Source organism: Terrapene carolina, unplaced genomic scaffold (genome assembly GCF_002925995.2).
Source record: "Terrapene carolina triunguis isolate 2854851 unplaced genomic scaffold, T_m_triunguis-2.0 Scaffold93, whole genome shotgun sequence".
NCBI lineage: Eukaryota > Metazoa > Chordata > Testudines > Emydidae > Terrapene > Terrapene triunguis.
In genome coordinates, this window is record NW_020664444.1 from 2771930 (window position 1) to 2795022 (window position 23093).

The 23093-nt window shown below is 43.8% G+C and overlaps 1 protein-coding gene across 1 annotated transcript in view; it reads right to left on the reverse strand.

Annotated features, from left to right (window-relative positions):
- GRID2IP (Grid2 interacting protein) overlaps positions 1–23093 on the reverse strand; it is an 88619-nt gene that overhangs the window by 37588 nt on the left and 27938 nt on the right. Inside the window, exon 4 of the mRNA XM_026650560.2 lies at positions 3705–3959. Coding sequence (XP_026506345.1) covers positions 3705–3959 — 255 coding nt within the window. The remainder of the gene's footprint in view (positions 1–3704; positions 3960–23093) is intronic.

The window sequence follows — 23093 nt, forward strand, 5'->3', positions numbered from 1 at the left end:
TTCCCTTCCTGCATCACGGCACGTTCTGGACCTTTTTCGCCCTGGATTTCACTAACATTGAGTTGTGTGCCCCCTATTTAAGGTGGATAAAAATTTGATGATTTTTTTTTAAATAAAAAATTCAGATTTTTTAACATTTAAATTAGATTTTTTTAAATTTAAATAATGGTTTTTTTGTTTAAATTAAATGCACGTTTATTTTTTAAACATAAACCTATTTAAAATTGCCAATCAATGTTAAAGCCTAAACTTATTATAATCTATTAAAATCATTACAATGAAATACAGAACAATAATACTAAACCCTACATGTTTGCTGCCAAATTTTAAAGAAAGTTCCACTGACTCACTGACTAAGCATCTGAACTAGAGTTTGTTGAAGTGCTAAACCAGCTTGGGTGGTGGCATATAATAGAATTCACATCACTCTGGGCTCCCCCAGCCTTGCTAATTCCCATCATGCCCCTGGGTAACACGTTTCCTCACAATCCAAAGCACTTGAAAGAGCTGTTGGACTCAGATGCTCTGCATCTCTCCCCAGGCAAGGCCAATTCAAATACGTCCTGGGCTCTGAACAGCACAGCTTGCCCACTCACTCCTTACACAGGGGTGTCTCACCCTGGGGTCCCCTGCCACTGCAGGTTTTATAGCAGCTCAAAACCAGCCCCGCCCCAGCTCTTCGAGTGCTCTTGGACTCAACTGCCTCAACTGGGGCATCCAGAAATTAAGGCTCACCAAATCATTGGCCACTTGAGAAAATGTTGAGCATCATTCCCAGTCCTGCTCCCATTGAAATCAAGGGCAAATCAGTTGCTGAAATATGGGCAGGGAATGATTTATATCAAAGTGATTTAAATCTTTGATTTTAATCATGCTTTAAATCAGCAATCAGAAAATCTTGATTTAAATAATCAGTTTTAATGATGTTTTGCATTTGTATCTTTTAGTTATTTTCCTAAAGAAAGGCTGATTTTCATTGGTTGGTAACCATTAAAACATGTTGATTTACTACCAAATACAACCTTTACACTAACATTGGTGCTTCTTTTTGCTAATCAGGAGGTTACACTATATATTTACACATTTATTTAAACAATTATATAGCTTAACACACATTCAGATTAATTTTTACATTTTTACATTAGAAAATGGTAAATGATGCATTTCTTATTTACCAAATTACTGTATTACTTTTTTACTTGCAATTTGTGTCAAATTCTATTTGATGGAAATTCAAATGCAATTTAAAGTCATATAAACAGTATTAATTTTTTTATTAAATAAAACTACTTTAAATATGCTGGTTACATTAAAAAAAATCAAAAGTTGATCAACATATGTTTTGCATGTAAAACTAACTGAATGATTATACAAAGGAAGTATTATCTGTAGTTAGTACATTAAATTGATTGTTTCTGGTCACCATGTCCTTCAACGTTTTAGAACTAGTAAATCTCATCCTCTCTCACCTAGTTTTTAGTCATAGAATGGAAGAGGAAAACAAGCTTTTCTTCTTTTTCAATGCCCAGTTGGTTTAACTTTGAATGAACTAGTCCTTGAACTGAACTAGTTGAATAAACTGAAATGAAAGAAAATGTTCTCTCTGCAGCTGCAGAACAGGCAAGTGCTGGCCCTGGGGGACACATGATTAAGCCATCTATTCTGGAGCCATAAAAGCGATCTTTAATACCAACTGAAACTTTCTGGAAGCTAAAGCTTAGTGTGCATTAACATGAGAGCCTTTGGCACAGAGCAGATGGGCTACTGAGGAGAGAGGAAGGGATGCCAGCAGCAGCAAGAGCTGCTCAGGTCTTGGAAGGAGAGTCAGAACACCCACTCCTGCTCTCCTTTGGAAATTTCCTTTCTCAGCAATTAATTAACAAATGTATAATGGTGCAGTTCAGCAGAAATACTATATTCTTAACACGAAGACACACAGACATGGTCACCTGAGGCTGCAAACAATAGGGGGGAAGAATTACTTGAGATGATACTAAGACTAATTGAGCAAGGAAAATTTGGGGTGAGCATTAGAAAAAACTCTTCCCCGCAGGAGGTTTGTTAGACTGTGGAATTGTCTCAGGGAAGTGATGGAAGCCCCCTCACTTGGACCACTAGCCTGGGATACAGCTCTAGAAAACTTGTTTTAAGGACTGATCCTGTGCTGGCAGGGAGATGGACTGCATGGAATTTTGATTAGTTCCATTTCTGTCTTCTGTGCACCAAACTCCGCCCTGACTTCCAGGAAGGCGTACCTGGCGTAAATCGGGGCAGAATTTCGTTTGCTAATTCTGTGAAATACAACAAGGGTGCAAGAGCAAGGGATAAATCTGTGTTATAACCCCCCCTTGGGAGGTACCAAGGCATCACCCTCATTCTACCCTGCCTGCAACATTCTCTTTGTAAGTAGGCAATCCTAATCCCGTGGCTCCCACAGACAGGGCAGCATGGGGCGTTTCCTATTTGTGTTAAAATGAGACCGTTTTTTATTGAAAACACTGAATGGGCTGAACTGGCCCAGCACTCTGGTGTTACTATGGCACATCTAATTACAGTTAGCACAAGCCTGAGATTTGAACTCAATTCCTCGCTCTGGCCTGGCAGGAACTAGGAGTGCCATGGTGGTGATTTGCTGGGACCCAGAGACACAGTAGCTTGTGTCAATCTGTAAACACTTCTGGACACTTCAGGCATAGCGTTCGTAAGATCTGGAGAGAGCCACATCCAGCCCTGCTCAACTGGGGGGAGGTCCAGTCACTGTGATGTAGATAAGGAGGGGAGTCAAAGGAACTCAAGAGGGGAGACTCAGGACTACGAGAGAAGTGTGGGAGGCTCCTCTACACTGGGGGAGGGAATGGCCTGGTCCCAACTCGTGGGGAATCCTGTCTGCAGAGGGATTTGTTCTGTGCTTGTGCCCATCAGTAAGATGCTGGTAGGCATGTAAGCAATTTAAGCGTCTCATGATGGCTTTACAGTCAGTCCCGTAGGAGGATTCACCAGCTGTGATGACAATGAAAAAAAGAAGCCAGCACATTCTTTTGTGAAGTATGAAATGAGATCAGAGGGGAAGGGAAGGAAACACATGTCCTACTAGTCACTGTGGAATGGTTCAAACAGGCTCCTTGAGGCCTCCAAGCATGCCGAGGTCTAGCCACATGGGGCCATGGAAATGGGTGTTTCGCACCTCTCATTCCTTCCCCCAATTTCTGCTACAGCTTCTAGTGGCCTCCCATAGATGGTGCTGAGGAGTTCCCAGGATCATACAATCCAGCATATGCGCTGAGAAACTGAACACTGTGCATGCAGCCTAGACAGGGACCTGCATCGCATCAGACCTGGGCCGTGCAGGAAGGAATTCCACAACCCCTAGCAGAGCACGCCCTCTTTACCAGAAGGAATTCATTGAAACAACTTTAGAAAACCAACTGAGATGAGAGGATCTACCAGGAAATGGGCCTGAACTGTGACGTGGAGCCCAAACTTTCCCAGAGTTCAAAGTGGAGATGGTTGCAAAAAGGCCACAATTCAGTCTCATTTCTATACTAAATTTACTTGCTATGAGCTACCAAAGTCCTATTTTTTCTCTCTTCCCTTTTTCCCATGTCTCTCCCCATTACAGTGCACCCGCTCCTTCACAATAACCAAGCTTTGTTCTACTAAAGACCAACCAGCTTTGCATTTGAAGATTAAAGGAAATATGTTACCTGCGGGCAGCCCCTGATCCCACACTACTGGTGATCAGAGAAGTTGTCTTCCGCAAACCCTTGCTGGCTTCCTCGTGGCTCCGAGGCACTGAGCTTGCCCTGGTCGACACTAGCAGCCGCTCCTGGTGGTCTTCACTGCGGCTGCGCCTCAGCCGGTTGGTGTGCTGCTCGCTCTTTGACCGGCAGAGTTTGCTGATCAGGCTCTGGGACACCACCTCGTCAAAGCGCTGCCGGTGTTTCTTGGGGATGAAGATCCTGGCAAACATGACAGAGGAGGGAAATCAGAAGAGGAGCAAAGCCAGCAGTGTCCCAGTTGTGGTGGCAGGGCTCTGGGTTCAGCGGCACCTGCGGAAAAGTTCAAAGTGGCCTCCAGTAGCACTAAACCCCACTGCACCATAAATCCATCAGCTTTCCAAACAGCAACTCATGCAAGAATACAGGACCACACTCAGTGGGCACGATCATCACATCTTTGGCTACATCACCTGCTGGATATTTTTGTAGGATTCTGTTGCAAAGTCCTCCCCACAACTCCTTACAGCTCCAGTCAATCCTGAAAAGGCTCTAACTATAGTCGGGACTTCAACTATCCGGATATATGTTGGGAAAATAACACAGCGGGGCACAGACTATCCAACAAATTCTTGGACTGCATTGCAGACAACTTTTTATTTCAGAAGGTTGAAAAAGCTACTAGGGGTGAAGCTGTTCTAGACTTGATTTTAACAAATAGGGAGGAACTCGTTGAGAATTTGAAAGTAGAAGGCAGCTTGGGTGAAAGTGATCATGAAATCATAGAGTTTGCAATTCTAAGGAAGGGTAGAAGGGAGAACAGCAAAATAGAGACAATGGATTTCAGGAAGGCGGATTTTGGTAAGCTCAGAGAGCTGATAGGTAAGGTCCCATGGGAATCAAGACTGAGGGGAAAAACAACTGAGGAGAGCTGGCAGTTTTTCAAAGGGACACTATTAAGGGCCCAAAAGCAAGCTATTCCGCTGGTTAGGAAAGATAGAAAATGTGGCAAAAGACCACCTTGGCTTAACCACGAGATCTTGCATGATCTAAAAAATAAAAAGGAGTCATATAAAAAATGGAAACTAGGACAGATTACAAAGGATGAATATAGGCAAACAACACAGGAATGCAGGGGCAAGATTAGAAAGGCAAAGGCACAAAATGAGCTCAAACTAGCTAAGGGAATAAAGGGGAACAAGAAGACTTTTTATCAATACATTAGAAGCAAGAGGAAGACCAAAGACAGGGTAGGCCCACTGCTTAGTGAAGAGGGAGAAACAGTAACAGGAAACTTGGAAATGGCAGAGATGCTTAATGACTTCTTTGTTTCGGTCTTCACCGAGAAGTCTGAAGGAATGCCTATCCTAGTGAATGCTAATGGGAAGGGGGTAGGTTTAGCAGATAAAATAAAAAAAGAACAAGTTAAAAATCACTTAGAAAAGTTAGATGCCTGCAAGTCACCAGGGCCTGATGAAATGCATCCTAGAATACTCAAGGAGCTAATAGAGGAGGTATCTGAGCCTCTAGCTATTATCTTTGGAAAATCATGGGAGACGGGAGAGATTCCAGAAGACTGGAAAAGGGCAAATATAGTGCCCATCTATAAAAAGGGAAATAAAAACAACCCAGGAAACTACAGACCAGTTAGTTTAACTTCTGTGCCAGGGAAGATAATGGAGCAAGTAATTAAGGAAATCATCTGCAAACACTTGGAAGGTGGTAAGGTGATAGGGAACAGCCAGCATGGATTTGTAAAGAACAAATCATGTCAAACCAATCTGATAGCTTTCTTCGATAAGATAACGAGTCTTGTGGATAAGGGAGAAGCTGTGGATGTGGTATACCTAGACTTTAGTAAGGCATTTGATACGGTCTCGCATGATATTCTTATCGACAAACTAGGCAAATACAATTTAGATGGGGCTACTATAAGGTGGGTGCATAACTGGCTGGATAACCGTACTCAGAGAGTTGTTATTAATGGTTCCCAATCCTGCTGGAAAGGCATAACGAGTGGGGTTCCGCAGGGGTCTGTTTTGGGACCGGCTCTGTTCAATATCTTCATTAACGACTTAGATATTGGTATAGAAAGTACGATTATTAAGTTTGCGGATGATACCAAACTGGGAGGGATTGCAACTGCTTTGGAGGACAGGGTCATAATTCAAAATGATCTGGACAAATTGGAGAAATGGTCTGAGTTAAACAGGATGAAGTTTAACAAAGACAAATGCAAAGTGCTCCACTTAGGAAGAAAAAATCAGTTTCACACATACAGAATGGGAAGAGACTGTCTAGGAAGGAGTACGGCAGAAAGGGATCTAGGGGTTATAGTGGACCACAAGCTAAATATGAGTCAACAGTGTGATGCTGTTGCAAAAAAAGCAAACGTGATTCTGGGATGTATTAACAGGTGTGTTGTGAGCAAGACACGAGAAGTCATTCTTCCGCTCTACTCTGCTCTGGTTAGGCCTCAGCTGGAGTATTGTGTCCAGTTCTGGGCACCGCATTTCAAGAAAGATGTGGAGAAATTGGAAAGGGTCCAGAGAAGAGCAACAAGAATGATTAAAGGTCTTGAGAACATGACCTATGAAGCAAGGCTGAAAGAATTGGGTTTGTTTAGTTTGGAAAAGAGAAGACTGAGAGGGGACATGATAGCAGTTTTCAGGTATCTAAAAGGGTGTCATAAGGAGGAGGGAGAAAACTTGTTCACCTTAGCCTCTGAGGATAGAACAAGAAGCAATGGGCTTAAACTGCAGCAAGGGAGGTCTAGGTTGGACATTAGGAAAAAGTTCCTAACTGTCAGGGTGGTTAAACACTGGAATAAATTGCCTAGGGAGGTTGTGGAATCTCCATCTCTGGAGATATTTAAGAGTAGGTTAGATAAATGTCTATCAGGGATGGTCTAGACAGTATTTGGTCCTGCCATGCGGGCAGGGGACTGGACTCGATGACCTCTCGAGGTCCCTTCCAGTCCTAGAATCTATGAATCTATGAATCTATAATGCCACCCTCTATAGAGCGGCTGTAATTTGGGAGCAACGGCCGTGAAAACAAGAGGGATTTCTTCCAGCAGAGATGGATTTGAACAACTCTATTACCCCCCACCATATGTCCAGTCTCTGAATCTCCTTCAGCTGCCAGTCCCTCTCTTCTGGTAATGACAAGGTTCAACTCGAATCCCAAGTTAAATACTTGCCCCGCTCCAGGTAACTTCCCAAACAGCCGGGAATGAGGAGGGGAAGAGTCTTGCCCCTGCAATGTCTGTTCTGTTGCAGCCCAACAGGTTCTGTTTCTGTGGGTTCTCGTAGTTCAAAACGTCATTGATTTTTTCCCCCCTTCAGTATCTGGAAACCGCTATGGTATTTGCCGTGTATACGAAGTATCGTGGCTCTACAGCATGTGTCGTAGCAAAAAGGATTTTTAAAGTTGATCAGCCAGATGGTATTTCATAGGAACTACGTTCTAACAGCAAAAGCAGGATGAAATCATCTGCCTTCCTCCAGGCATTCTCCGTATTACTGATATTCAGGTGTACAAACGCCCCCACACTAACGTCTATGCACAAGGATGCCAAGCTACCACCTCCAGACATTTACTGGTTTTTTATTGGGACAATCTGCCGCCCAGAATTTTGATATCTATCTCCCCTCACCCAACTTTCCTGCAATAGTATCTTAACACACACCAACACTCCTACTCTTCTGTATTTGAGCTTACCTCTTGGCTATGGGGGCGGGAGATATTGTCGTCTTTCTTACTCTTGGAAGATGCGCTGATATTAGGGTGATGGGTGCCAGTATAATAATATGAAATAGGAAGAAAGAGATTACCAAGAACTGAAAGGCAGAAAGGAGAGAGACGCTAACCAGGCAGCCTTTAAACTCATACCTTGTCTATCACATTAGCAGCAGCATTTGATATATAGAACATGCAAAGTGATTTTCTTTAACAATTTCTCTCTCTCCAGCATACTGAATCCTAAGGGAGGACTGTGGAATCAGCGTGGATCTCTTCCTGCTTGTGCCCTTTGCCAGCACCAATCAGCTGAGCACCATACCATCTGCCGCTCACTGCTCTGAGTAGGGGATCTGGACTTCATGGCTTCACCCTGTATCCTGACTTGAGTTTTCCCTTTCTAGTCTTCCCTTTGTCTTTCCATAAGGAACTGTGGCTTCACAGTCAACATCAGTCATTGGCATAGACCCAGATCTAAACTCTGCTCTGACTTTCACCTCATGCAACCTCAGCCCAGGATCTGATAAGCCGAGTGCAGCACACAGTACAGAGAGCAATACTGCTGGGGTCATTTTGGCTGAAATCAATTTCCTCAGATAGGCTTCGGCTAAAAGATTTGTGCACAAGAGAGGCCAACCTTCTTCTCTTTGTTACATTAGGTTCAGTGCCAGCTCTGAACCCCTCGAAGAACATATCTCGGTCTGATAAATATTATATATGCTTTCCGTCTTCATTTGTCTGGCAAGCTGGAAAATACCAGGATCTACCAGCAAACACAGAATTGTCCTCGGAAAAAACAGATTCATTCATGTTTTGAGTTTATGAGAAAATGAGTTACAAAAACTCTAAAGCCTTAAACTTTCTTCTGCCTCTGCACGTCTCTTGTGTCGTCCCTTCTCTCACAGTTTATTCAAGGTGAATCTATGACTCCCATGGAACTGATTAGCATGTTCCCACTAGGAGATCAGTAAATTCTCCGAAGTGTACAAGAAGAAGGAGCAGGCTCCCACCGTTAACAATGACTGCCTGGCTGACTCCCCCGGAGCCTTAGCTTTCCAGTATAGACCAGTTCACATAGAAGACTGATCTCCATTCAGTTTCTGAGCTTTTTTTTTTTTGCCAATAATTGGCTCTTTATTATTCATTTTGGGCCAAGTTCTTACTTCAGTTACATGCAGGCAGCCCCACTGGGCTTGCCCATTTATACTGCGTTGTGCCGGAGCCCATGGGGTCGTACGATCGAAGGCATGCACATCAGATAGCCAGAGGCCTCACTTTCCTGGATAAAGCTTCAGGCTTCAGCTCCTGGGACTCAGGGAAATGTCACTGCTTTGTTTCAGTATGTGGAGCAAATTTTCATTTCCACTTACTGACTGGAATAGTGACTTAATGACATCCCAGTTCACCCCACTCCCACCCATTTGGTTTGCACTAGTTAAGGGCTCCTTGGGAAACTGGAATCCTTTAGTGTTTCTATAGTAACCATCCTTATAACTCAATATACCTCCATAGGGTGTCTTATTGTCAGTCTATTCTTCCACAATTATAGTTGTTGACTACCCAATACATTCTGGCTAGGGTCAATAGTTCATTATTACTTTGCTGCCTTGTTGTCTTCTGGTAATCAAAATGAACTCAGTGCATAAAAAAAAATTCTAATATCTACGGCGAACTAGGGATCCATGGTTTACAGCTTCCAAATAATCTAGATTAAAGATCACAAATGATATACATCAAGTTTTTGCTGAATTATAAGCAGAATTATTTGGCCAAACTCAGTGTAGGTTTCTCAAGACCCAGCTCCATTACTTTAGTGGAGTTGTGGCCTCTTATCCAGGCATTGAATCTGGCTCATTGTCTTACAGCCATCTATTGGTGAACACAAATCAAGCAGAGAAGTAGGTGATAGAATAATGACTGAACATCAAGAGAGGGACTGAATGGATAGTTCAGGGGAACTAAAGGTGGGATGTAGAATCAAGTAATCAGCCCAGGGCAGTGGTGACCAAAAGTCATTACCATCTGATTGCTGTTTGGTGCCTTCTGTGAAATGAGTTTGTGGGAGTCAGACCAGTTCTGAGGATGCAGCCATCCATTCACTTCAACTCCCATTACAAATGGCATTAGATGGTAATCTAGAGCCCTGGGACTGATTGGACCATGAGGACTCTAATCCGTAGAGTGGTTCCTCCAGGTCAAATTTCACCCACATTGGTGAGGAACAGCACTCCTGTTGCCTGTGCCGTGCCCGTTCTGTGGAGAAGCAGAGGAATCCCAAGCTGCAATCTGGCCCCTTCTGCCAGCATTAACATTTATTTTAAAATATTTAAAAGAAAAACGATCCCTGGCTGTGCATAGAAAATAACGAGTGTCTCTGCTGCAGCAGGAATGTTTAGCATTTGCAGCTGCACCCGTCAAAGGCATCAAGCTCCCAGGAGTGTTGTCCCCCTTTATTTAGGCAACTCATCAAAGGGGATTTTGGAAAAAATGGATGAATTCAGGGTAGTGGGAGGAGGGAGGGTTTTAAATCCCACGTCTACCAAGTACAATGACGGCTTTAACTCCCTCATAGTGAAACGCAGAACTCAAAACTAGTGCTCATACATTAATAATAAGTAGCAAAAAACTGCTCACAAGCACCCCTGAGACTGAAATATGCCCATGTTAAATTTGGTGATTGTTTTAAAAAAAAGAATGAACACATTCATAAAAATCACAGTGTGTTTGTGAATAAGTGGCTGTGACAAGACACAAGGACACTGCCTAGCCCCGACCCTAAAGGGTTAATGCAGCAGCCTGGAGGGAGCGGGAAAGGGCTGCCTAGGAGGCTGCATAGCACTACTGGAGCCCTGCTTACAGGTCTGCATGTGGGGAGTGGTGGTTGTAGTTGCTGTCTTTGTTTTGCTATTGCCAGTTTTGCTCTGTTTGGACTGTCTCTAAACTCTTATAAAAGTGGCCCTGGGAAGACGGGACCACAACTGACTGCAGGCTGCCTGACTGCTCTGTTTTGTGTGCTGGGAAATCAGCACAACCCCCCACAGTGACACAGAAGAGAGGATTACATTCCTTTCTGAAAAGGTGACAACAAATAGCTCACCTGGCACTAACTGCCACCCTCCTGGGAAGTAGGACAACATCCTCCCCATTTCTCAGATGAGGAAGCTGAGGTGCAGACGGCAAACTGGTCTCAGAGGTAGGAACAGAACTCCCCGTCCTGTGCCCTAATCACTACATTGTGCTTTGTTTCCCCACGAGGGTAAACGCTGGACTCTCTACATGCAAAATAAAAACCTTTTTTTTTTTTTTGCTGTTAAAATTTGAGGGCCAGAACCTCAACTGGTGTAAACTGGCAAAGCCAGTGTGGCTATTCCAATTCACACCAGATGAGAGCTGGCCCACACTCTTTAAATGAAAACCACAACAGAGAGAAACTACAGCTAGTATTATAAAGATGATTACAGGCTATTTTAAGTGTTGCACTATTAACTTATTCAGTGTTAAAGAATTAGAAGTTGTTAGCAAGAATGAGGGTAAAAGACTGGTATAATAATCTCACTAAAACCATATGAAGTGATTTTCATCTTCAGAGCACTTTACAAACCATTAAATGATAATTACTCACATGCTGCCTTTCATTCATAACTATACAGTCTACACAAGAATCATATCACTCACCACTAGAATGCATCTGGGGGGATGTAACTGTTTAGCAATGATCGGTAACACTACACGATGGTGCAGGGCACAAAGTGAATACTGGATCCAAATGCAAAAGTAGTTCCTAAACCTACTGAATACTGAGGTGGGATTACTTGGCCATGGGGGCTGACTGCGCCCCAGCTATACCAAAATCCACTGTGTGCGCAAAATGTGAAAGGACTCCCTTTAGCTCCCACTATTCAGTGGCGTTGAAGACACTGTTTTCTGCACACCTTATATCTAGGAAAATGCGATGGTGTTTCTGAAAGTGATGTGATCTGAACCCTTAGTAATTCTCCAAAGGGAGCAGGTGTTATCGAATCTGTCTGAGCGCTGAACAGATCAGATACCAGCCGATTAATGTCTAAATATGAGCCTTTAGAGTCTTTTGGATCGCAGCCCAAGCCCGGTGTTGCTCCCCTGATTCTTTGGTCTGGGAACACCCCCAATGGGGAGTGAGGGCTGTGCAGCTGGCACAGTCATAGTCACTTGTGCACCAAAAGTGCACCTGCTACAATATGCTCTACCATGCAGCTCTCCTTTTTGCATCCATGTTGCTAGGCCACTGAATTAAAGACGCATCTGAGCACTAAATCTCCTTGTTAGCAATAATGCACTAGCTTAGCAAAAAGCCAGTGACTGGATCGTAAATTACAATGAGTAACTGCCTCAAGACTCACATTTGGGGTGGCTGAGTAAACACTCCATATTAGACCACAAACACCCTGCAACTTCATCAAAGCAGAGTATATCTGTGAAGTTTATTGGAAAGCACAGCAAAGGGACAGCATGGTCCCAGCTCCCCACAGATCAGCTCTGGGCTTGATTCTGCCTGAGTCTCACAGAAGTTGTGCGATTCAGCAGGGAGCAGGCTTTTATGGTTGCCATTAGAGGGCATTGTAATGTCCTAGAAAAGTCACAGGTGGAGTGTTTTGTGCCTGCTCAAAGCTACTCCTTAAAACAGGTCCCTAGAATGGCTTGGTAACTCAGTACACACAAGGTCTGCATTGACTGAAAATAAAACATTCAATTCTTTACCCTCACTTCATGTGCTGAGCCTCTGGCTATACAGGGCTTTACTAAAACTGAAGCAGAGACAGTCCCCAAAGAATCCATCCCATGATGCCCAGTGCATAATGGGACAGGGCACAGCAGGAGAGTTCAGTCATCTCTGTGGGGACCTCCAGCCCAGCTGAATGTGCTCTCTAAAGCTTTGTTCTTTATCTTATTACAGAGAGCAAGAGAGCATTTCCATATATCAAAGGCTCCCAGAGATCTGTGACAGGACGGCACCATAACTTGCTCTTGCACCAGATGCTGACACAGCTTCCATGGCTTTTGGGCCCTGACTCCCCAGGGGCTTATACCTTGTGCTGCCTTTAGCCCTGTGCAGTTGCTGTGAAAATGTTACCAAATGAGAATTCCCTGCTCTCTCACCACTGGATGCACCCATTTTGCATAGAAGTAACTTGTGACGCACGATGCCAGGCTGAGGAGAATCAGGCCCTATTGTAAATAAAGACACCCCTCTGTGCTGCAGGTGTAGAAATGACAACTGCAAATCTGCTTAGGCAACTGGTGGTGACACAAAGGACCTGCCTCAGACACTCTGCATTGTATTAGAGACTTTGCGTTATATTGGGAATGAGGAGCCCAGAGTGCACAGCACAAAAGTCCCAAGGTACTAAACTGACATCTGCCCCACCAAACTAGGAGCCACAGGCCTTTCACCATTGTTAATTGGTGTGATTCTATGGGAGTGGAGAGGATGGTACCTTGGAAGGCCCCTGCCAATACCTGGGAGCGCTGAAAACACATTCAGATCACACAGTGTATCTGTGCAATGTTTCTGTCCCTGCCAACTCTCAGATCAGGACCAAGGCAAATTAAAGCAACAATGAAAACTGAGTTAAGTCCAGGTTTCTATGCTGAATGATCGCACTAGCCAGGCATCAGAGCACTCAACACAACTCCATCCCCTTTAACCAAATCTAAGGTGACATTCAGCACCCTCTCCTGCCACTAACCCGACCTTGGGGAGGCATGCAGTTCCCCTTTTCCCTGGCCATCGAACCTTGACGTGGGCATTCAGCACATAAACATGTTTGTTTAAATCTTTTTGCCCTCTGTAAAATCCTCAGGCTGCTTCCTGCTTCACTAAAGTTCTCCCAAAAAGCAACGGCACAGATGCCAGTGGTCTCTTCGTAGCCCACAGTATTTTCACTGTTGCAGAATGGTGCACTTCTGGGATGCCTCTGGTGAACCAGGAGGTATCAAGAGTATTTCACGGAGGAAGAAAATATTTTATAACAGATTAATTATAAGGTATTTCCATGCTCAGTATCCCTGCTGCCTAGCTAAAGGAACGTTCTTCACAGAAATCACTGTTTAACTCATTCTGTGCATTTCACCTTAAGCAGGCATAAATCTGAAGGGACAGCTCGACAATTTAGCCTTCATCTGCACTGAGTCATCACTCCAAACTTCCACAACTAGTCATCATGCTCGTTAGTTATAGCATCTTTCTTGGCTATTCTCTAGCCGGCTGTGCATGGTGTGCTGCAGAATGCAGTCATTCCGGTAGCAAAATAAATTGATCTGACAGCTTATGTCTCCCGTTAAGGTTCTGCTCTGAGGTCTGAAATGGGATGGTGGAACAAGGTCAGTGAGGACTAGCAAATGGTTTAACTGCAGATATGTCCCCAGGTTGCATCAATTTACTGCAGTACTTTGGCGATACAGAACATTGCCAAGCCCTGCATTGCGTTATCTTTATATGACATAAAATACCACTCCATGCTGCTCGTGGGGATCTCAAGCCTGGTGCTGGTATCGTCCCCACACAGCTCCTGAGTAACTCTTCACATTCACTGTCAAGTTGAAAACCCTCACCCTGGTTCTGGTTTCATTGACAAAAAAAGTAATTCCAAAATGACACTCCCTGACCCCAGATTGGCAGCCTCTAGGGCTCCTTTCCTCAGGATTGGCTGCTGTTACACTTCCTTCCACTCTGGTGGGAACCAGAGCATAAACCCCTCTTCCAGAGGGCTACCACCATCTCCCACACATTCAGGGTGGAGTCTAAAGAGCTACACCTGACCCCATGTGTCAGCACTATTTAGTCTGCAGCTTTAGCCAAGGCTCCAGAGCTGCTAACAGGGTGGCTACAAGTGCTCTGAATGTTCTGCATTTTCATAACACAAACTGTCCAGATGACCTAGTGATGGGGAGCCCAGGGGTCAGGCCCCAAGCTCTCTAGGCTGACTGTATACTCTGCACTGGAAATTGCTGACTGATTATACAAAGAGAAAGGTAATAGCTTCCATGTTCGTATTTAGAGTCCAAAATATATATGGGGCTTGAAACTAACCCTCCCTTCACTCACGCACACACACCCAAGCTGGAGTACAGCTGTGTACATCTAGCATGAAAGGCCAATCTGATCATGTGCAACTGCTCTGTGGCAACCACCACAATATGTGCATGTCAATGGGATGAAAAAAAGAGTCAGCATGGGGTATCCATGCCCCTGAGTTTGCTCACTCTTCAATCTACCCTGGGTTTTTCTAAGGTGCCCATCACCTTGGTAACTATGCTGTGTACCACAATTAAGCACAGCACTGAGCATGCCCTAAGTGGCAATTGTCTCACAGCTCCCCTTGTTCCCTGCGTGCACATGCCTGGGAGAAGTATTGGTTTTTCGCTTTCCTTCTTGCTTTCTGCTTCCTTCCCAGGTAGCTCCCTGATTGTTGGCTGGGCCAGGGAAGCTGCTGCTTCTGGAAGAAGGCTTTATATTGCACCTAGATATGAACATGGTCAGGGTTAGACACGTCTCATCTTCTTCGGTAAGGTATCCCCCACAGCTGGCGTCCTGCCACTGTGCCCGAGTGTAGAGCATAGCTCTTTGGCCTTGTCTATTATGGGAAAATACATTGTCAGAACACGTGTTAATTAACACGTTTTAACCAAACTGACATTAAATGAGTTTGCCCTTGGTGTGAACAAGGACAGTCAGGTTTAAAACCTGTTAAGTAAGCGTGTGATACACACTTTTAAACATGACCATCCCGGTCCATACGAAGGATAAAATTGTGTTTCATATCGTGCTATTTAAAAAATGTTAGTTAACATGTTCTAACTCCGTTAATTTCTCAGGATAGACAAGGCTTTAGAGGGTTGTGTCCGCCCAGACTCCTCTTACAAAGCTCACTTTGCTATAGATCTGTACTGTGTATCTGCGGGATGCATGTTCCCAGCTTCAGAGCCAAACGGACATGTAACAAGACTGTGTTATTTTAAAAGTAATCATCGTTTTTATCTAACCTGGATCTTTATAAGACCCCTGTCACCATAGTATCTAAGGACCACTTGTTTCTCCTTGTTTAATTAATAACAGCAAAGGATTTGCAGTATATGTATTATGATCACACTTTTAAAAACTCACAAAACAGGCTGTAATGATTTGTCTGTCTTAATATAGGAAAATCCCATTGTTCCAACTTATATTTCAGAGACAAGGTATTTCCTTCCTTCCCACTATTTCCTATACCCAGTAAAGCACCTTGCAAAAGATACCCTTTTTTTTTTTTTAAGTGGAGGTTTCCAGAAACAGGTGTGCACTAATGATGTGTTAACCAGAACCAGTTTGCTGTGATTTCTGTGTCAGGTATGGTTTCTGAACTGCAGACTTTCAGTGCACTTTAAATTCCACAGTCCTGACCTCCAGTAAGATTCAGATAGAAGATTGGGAACAAGTTCTGACCACAGTTAGCAAACAGAGAAGCCTGAAGCTTGTTCAGAGCTCCAAGTCAATTAGGGCTGACTCTATAGCTAAGAATGGCACCTCCACTGGAGATCTAAGATTCAATCAGAGAAGTTAGGGATGGAAAAAAACCTATGAGATTATCCAGTCCAGCTTCCTAACAGTGCAGGATTGTTCTCGTCAGTATTTTCATTCCTAGAGTTCTGACCAGTCTAGTTCTAAGAACCCGAAACAATGGAGCTTCCATCCCTTCCCTTGGGGAGACTGTTCCACAGCCTGATACATCTCACTGTTGGGATGTTTTCCCCCTGATATTCAGCCTAATTTTTCCCTTTCCTAGATTCATCCCATTACGCCTATATTATGTATTATTCTACATAATTCCTCCTCATCTTCAGCGATTACACGCCTCAGACTTCTGTTGTGTACTTGGCTTAACCAAACCAGACGCATTCAGCTCTTTGAATCTTTCCCCAATCCCCCCAGCCCCCTGAATTTTTTATTGTTGTTTTTTCTTTTAACGCCCTCCAATTTCTCAGTATCTTTCTGGTAATGTACAACAATATTCCCAGAGCAGTCAGCCCAGAGCCATATCAAGAGGGACTCTCACCTCCCTGCTTCACAACATGATACACAAGAGAATATGTTTAAAGAATATAGTTTAATAAAACGGCAACAACAGAAGTGACTAGTAAAATCAGCCTCACGCTGTTTGTGGGGGTGGGACCCATTAGTCTGCTCTGCCAAAGATTATGAAACATCCTCATTAAATCTAACATCATGCATTATAAATGGAGAGAGAGAGAGAGAGATCAGTAAGACATACCGAAAATGTCGAGAGAAATTCCGGTCCTTTCCCATTGGTAAGCGTGTGAGAGGAACAAAAGGAAGATTCTTCAGATCCTCAGGCAGATGACAGTCAGACTAGGATCACACTCAGGACACGGTCAGATCCAAACTAATGCAAACCACACACCAGCCGGTGCACCTGCTGTCACTTTACACCTCCCTCAGTGCTGAGGGATATGTATCCAGATGGACCATTTGCCCATGAACTGTACCTGGGATAAGCCTCTCCTGTCTCCCCTTTCACGCTTTCCTCTTGTCTAGCTTCTTGCACTCTCTGTCCCAGAGTTGGGGGTTTACCACATAATAAGGTCTTCCTTGTTCATCAATTCTGCTTTTAAGGTCTGCTTTGCTTTTTATTTTGCCCAGTGGCTCGAGGGATGTTTTTGACTGTCCCCTGCCTCTCCATACCCCAGCAAGGAAGCCTCCCGCCTTCTCTAAAACTGCAGACACGGTCTCTGTAGTTACAGCTGGAAACTATCTTGTAGCATTACTGCAAAGAAAGGAGGACACCAATCTTTCCTGAACTCCGGAGGGATGCCTCTGATAGTGCTTATTAGTTGACTTCTAAAGTGCTTCTGTTTAAATTACATGCCATTATAATGGGTGAAAAGCCTTAAAGGAAAACAGCAACCAGTGACTCTGGATTGCTTAGCTGTTTTCAGACCTATCCTTCCGTGAGCTTTTACTCCTGTGGCTCAGTTCAGAGCCTCTTGCCTGGAAGGCTATGGGTTCAAATCTGTTCCAGCAGACGGCTTTATTCCCAACCCTGATTCTTCAGGGGCTGGTGCTGCATTGATATAGGATCTATCACCAATTTATACCCCTTCCAGCTTATATTCTTCTCTCCCTCTCAGCCACGACAACATTTCCTCCCCTTACGCTCCTGATTCAAAATAGCGCTGAAGGATCACACCAGCTCTATTTCAGAATGAGAAATGGTGCCAAAGAAGTCACTGCCTTTCTTGTGATGTTTCAAGCACACAGCAGGAGCCTATCTGTGTTTCTGTCCATTCACACTCATGCCTCAATGCAATTTCATCACTGTTACATTTTGAAAAAAGCCCACTTGAGACAATGTGATTCCGAGCCGAGTGCAATGCTCAGTCTCGTTCCTTACACCATTACCCAAGAGTATGCAGCGACACCAACACCAGCAGGAACGAGGGCTTCAGCATTCTCCCCTTCCCAGTCTTTCTACCTGCTTGCTCTCTTTGGCTAGATCCCAGGAGCTGCCACCACCTCATCCCCTGGCAGGACGGAGGTGTTCTACATCTTGCAGGATCGAGTCCTTTATCTCCTCTCATTCTCAGCCTCCTGCCCTCTCTCCACCATGCTGTCCCCAAAACTGGAACAGTCTTCACGTCTTCCTCTGCCAGGCATCCTCTCTCTCCTCAAACCCAATTACTCCAAGAATCTTCCCACTGTTCTTCTCATGATTAACAGTCCCCACACCCTTCCATATCTGACTGCTGGCCACTGTCCTACATTTGTTAGGAGAAATCCTGTTTGCCTTGCTCATGGCAGTATTCTCATTTGTGTCAAATACAGGCCCAACTCGGCTTCTACTGAGTCAATGGGTTGATTCTCCACGACCTTTCACCTTGTGCTGTCATTTACACGTGTAAAAACAATGCACAGTGCATTTTTACAGTCATTTTGCACAAGGGTAGATGACAACCCAGAGTGCTAGGCAGTGGAGGCCCCTTGAGATGATTTAGCTCAGAAAAGGAAGGTGATTTAGCTGTTAGACTGCACACTCTTCAGTGCCTTAATCCAGGGTTGTAAAGAGCCATGTAAATTTATGCTGCAGTGTACATTATTTATTCAGTAAAGATAACATAATTTTAGAAAGTCCAACTGCAGCCCCAAGATATAAAAGCTGCATTATGTAAAGCAGCCCTCCACGTCATTTCTGCAATGTTGGGAAGTCCAATCTTTAGAGCTATATAAAAAAAATCCCTTGATTTTAATCATGTTGTCTTTCTACACAGCAAAGTATCTCTTTTTTTTAATAAAGAGGGCGCCGAACTGCCAGTCTAAGAAATTATCTTCAGGTAGCTATCAAGGGAATAAAAAATGAAAAATGTTTGATTTATCGCCACAACAACTTGACCCTGAGCTTGTCAGTTGTGCCGAGAAACACGTCTCAGGATGGATTAAAGCACTGAACTATATTTGGATTACATCTGAGTTGTACTATATAAATTCCTCCAATAGGGCTACCAGCCTGGAAAAAACACTTCAGCCTTAAACATACACTGCCAGGTAAAAAAAAAAAAAAAAAATTCACTTATTCTTATCATGCAAACATCCTTGCCTGTGTTACAAATACAGCAAGAGCCGAGGTTATTAAACTGAATTAATTTTCTAAAATATAATTTACTTTTCACAATGTATGCCAGTTTTTTAATTTGTCAGTCAGTTATATTCCCTTTTGGAATCTAGCCAATTTCACTTTCAGGTTCTTATGCACTAGCCCGGTGCTGCAATGTGTAAGCTGCAAATGTTGCAGGGCACAATTCATGGTTTCAAAACGAAAACCTGTTTCCACTGGGATTAAAAAAGAAATTCTTTCTAACATTTGTATTAGTCTGTAAAGCTTATTTACTAAACCTAAATATGGGGCCACATTTTACCTCCAGGACTTGCTTAAAGTTGTCCATTCTCAGCTCACAAATAGCCCAATTAATGCTCTGCAAAGCCATATATTAGGGATGTCCCACTTGACTTTTCACAGAACCGTGTCTCTTCCAGACATAAGCATTCTGCCGCCAAGCACTGGAAGTAGCTAAATATATTTTCTGTGACACTGCACGACATTGTCAAAATTTGACTTGGTATTATGATGTGGTGGTGTTTGCCATTTCTCCAAAATGCAGATGCTGCGTATGATCTCACACCATCCCCCTAAAAGCAGAGGCGGTATCACAAGGTACCCTAGAGGTTTAAAGAGGTTAATGGGAACTGTTATTTGCAACTGAACACTGTTAAAGAGAATTAAAACAAAGTTCCACCCTTCCACCGCAGCACTTCAGTGGATACTCTCATGATACATACCCCAGATCTTAAAATAGTTGGGGCAGGGGATGTTCTCTGCAAGTATGCTCAGGGATACAGTGGAAACATGTAAAGATCCTGCATATCCCAGAGAACAGAAGAGATGGAAAATCAGCAATACATGTGCATGTGTTTACAGTCCCTGTCTTGGAATCAGGCCATCAACAACAACAACCCAGGAACATCAGAGCTTCTACAAAACAAGCTGTACGCAAGAAGGATTTGCAAATGGAAATTATTACTTCAGCTTCTGCAGCAAGCGCAGAACTGTAATTTTCACACAATGCATTTTTATGTGCACAAGACTATTATCCCCTGTACTATAAGGCTCAATTATTCGTTTAGCCACAGATGTTTTGCAGATGTGGCCATAATTATCATTAAAGAGAAATGAAGGCACTTTTCCACCTAAGAACAGATGCTGAGTTGGGCATTATGTGATAGCTGTTTGTAAACCAAGAAGAGCGAAGCAAATCAGAACAGAGAACAATGGGTCAAATCCTGAAGTTCTCAACCAAGCCTTCCCCGTCTTTACTCATGCAAAACTTTGTCCAAAGTCATCAATTGGAGCTTTGACAGCATAAAGACTGAGTACAAACTGGATAAGGATTACAGGAGAACCATAATATCCTTAGATTTTTAAGGTCTGAAGACACTGTTAAAATCATCTAATCTAATCTCCTGCATAACAGCCCATAGAATTTCACCCTGTAATTCCTGTATAAAGTCCATAACCTCTGGTTGAGCTAAAGCGGTTTTTTGAGAAAGAGGCATCTAGTCTTGAGTTAAAGACTCCAAGCAATGGAGAACCCATCACATCCATTAGTAAATTGTTCCAATGGCTAATTACCATCACTTAAAAAACTGCACCTTATTCCAGTCTCAATTTGTCTAGTTTCAACTTCCAACCACTGGAGCTCCTTATGCCTTTGACTGCTAAGTTAAAGGGCCCTCTGCTATCAGAAATCTTCTCCCCAGGTAGATACTTACAGATTGGGATCAAGTCACCTGTTAAACTTCTCTTTGACAAGATGAGATTGATCTTCTTAAGTCTCTCACTGTAAGGCATGTCTTCAAGACCTTGAATCATTCTTATCGCTCTTTTCTGAATCCTTTCCAGTTTTTCACATCCTTTTTGAAATGTGGACACTAGAACTGTCAGAGTCTCACTAATCCTATAGACAGAGGCAACACCACCTCCTTACTCCTACTCAATATTCTCCGGTTTATATAGTCAAGGATTGCATTACCCCTCTTAGCCACAGCACCATACTGGGAGCACACGTTCAGCTGGTTATCCAACATAACCCGAAGTCCTCTCTATAACACCTTTTATCTTGAGAGATCCCCAAAGCACAGTCACCTCTGTCTGCCTTTTTCTATCAGAACTCCACATGCTTTTTTTTTTTAGGAAGAGGGAACATGGTGAAATATTTTAGCAGTTAAAATGAAAGGAAGAAATTAGGGAAGGAGAAGTCTATAGGTATCTCTAGTTAGCAGCATAATATACACAGTATTGCAAAGTGCTATGTCACAGTGTAGTTTTCTAATACAACAGCAGCCTGATTTCTCCACTGCCTTGCACCTTACCTAGTCATTCCCACCAGTGCAAAGCGAATGCACAATGCTGCCGTACCAACATGGCTGAGTTTTACACTCACGTTGCACAGGTGGAAATGAAATCGCAGACCCTGATACTCTGCTACTCTCCAGCTGCTTTGCGCTGCTCCGGTGTAAGAGAGCAGAGACACAGGTTCCAGATTTCTTGTTAAATGCTAGGAAAGAGTCAAATGAAGTCTGTAATGGCATAGGGTACTAAACCAAGATAAGCGGAATCATTTGTATAGCCACTAAAGCTGACGTAGCATGTTTTTATTGATCCAGATAATTAGTTCAATGCTTTGAAGGAGGCATGATAATGGGGTATTGTTTAAACAAAAGAAGAAGTCCAATATTTTCATATTTTTCAGGAAAAGGGACTCATCTGGGATTCCTTCCCCCTATTCTTCCTCTTAGCCCTCCACTCACTTTGCACAGGTGTACATGGCTACACAAGGGACAGTGCAGAGGAGAATCACACTTGTTGGGTGGTAGTGGCCCTCCCACCAACTGCTGAGGGCTGGATGTGATTTGTTTCAGAGTCCATAGATTTTGCTTTGAGCATCAAAACCAGGGGGACTAGGTGATCTTCCTTCCCTCTCTCCCAGGTGCTAACTGTGCTGTTTCTGCAGCATTCCTGACCCCAGCTGACCCAGGACCACAGCTCTAGCCCTGAGTTTAGATCCCCTGCATGGCAGAATGTTTTTCTAATAGCAAGAAGATACCATATTAATCCCCTCTGCACTCACACACCCCATCCTCTGTTCAGATAACTATTGATTGCCACTGTGGCACCATCTCCCAGAACAAAAGGCCAGTAAGAGCTTCCCTGGAGCCACTGTAACACTTTGTGTTCATTAATGGGTGACCTTGCCTATTAATAGATGGGAGTCTGGTCCCTGGGGCGCTCTCACTTGTCACTACATGAGCTCCAGAATCTGGGAGGAATCAGCAGAGAAGTACATGGGCTTGTAACATCCCTTTCAGCTACTGAACCTGACGTCATCTTCTGCTCAGGTAATTTAATACATTCTGATCAAGTGGCTTTGTCCTACTGTGAAGGGTAATTCTGACAATCCTGCTTCAGAGACATACCCGAGACACAGGGACTTCTCATTTAGAGGCAAAACAAACAAACAAACAAACAAACAGGAAAGTTTTTGTTGCATCATCTATTCTAAGCAGCTTAGCAAATGACAATGCCAAGCACCATTCACAGGCTGTGACCTAATCCCTTTGAACCAAGCATCAATTTACCCACATGCTCCAGGCTGACCTACAGAGGCCCAGTGACCACGTCCCCCTCCTCTGCCAAGTACCACACACAGGCTGCAGGCTAACCCCTAGGGACATCTTGCCCCTCCCTGCACAGAAAAGTGCCACATACACAGGTAGTGGACTAGCCCACAGGGCCTGTGGTGGTGACTTACCTTCCCCGTTCCAGGACAGCTGATAGCCTGCTCCAAAGCAAAATTTATTCCCACACTGCAAAGTAGATGCCCAGATCGCACAGCCAGGCTTCAACCTCACTCCTAGAGCCATTTTCTTGGAGTTATTTTGCAGTGGTGTACCTACCTTTCCCATGAGTGCAGGCTCTGCCAAGAGCAGCTGCAGCCTGCCTCTGTCCAATCAATCAGTCTAGACTTCTGTGGGAGAGGAGAAGGGGGTTA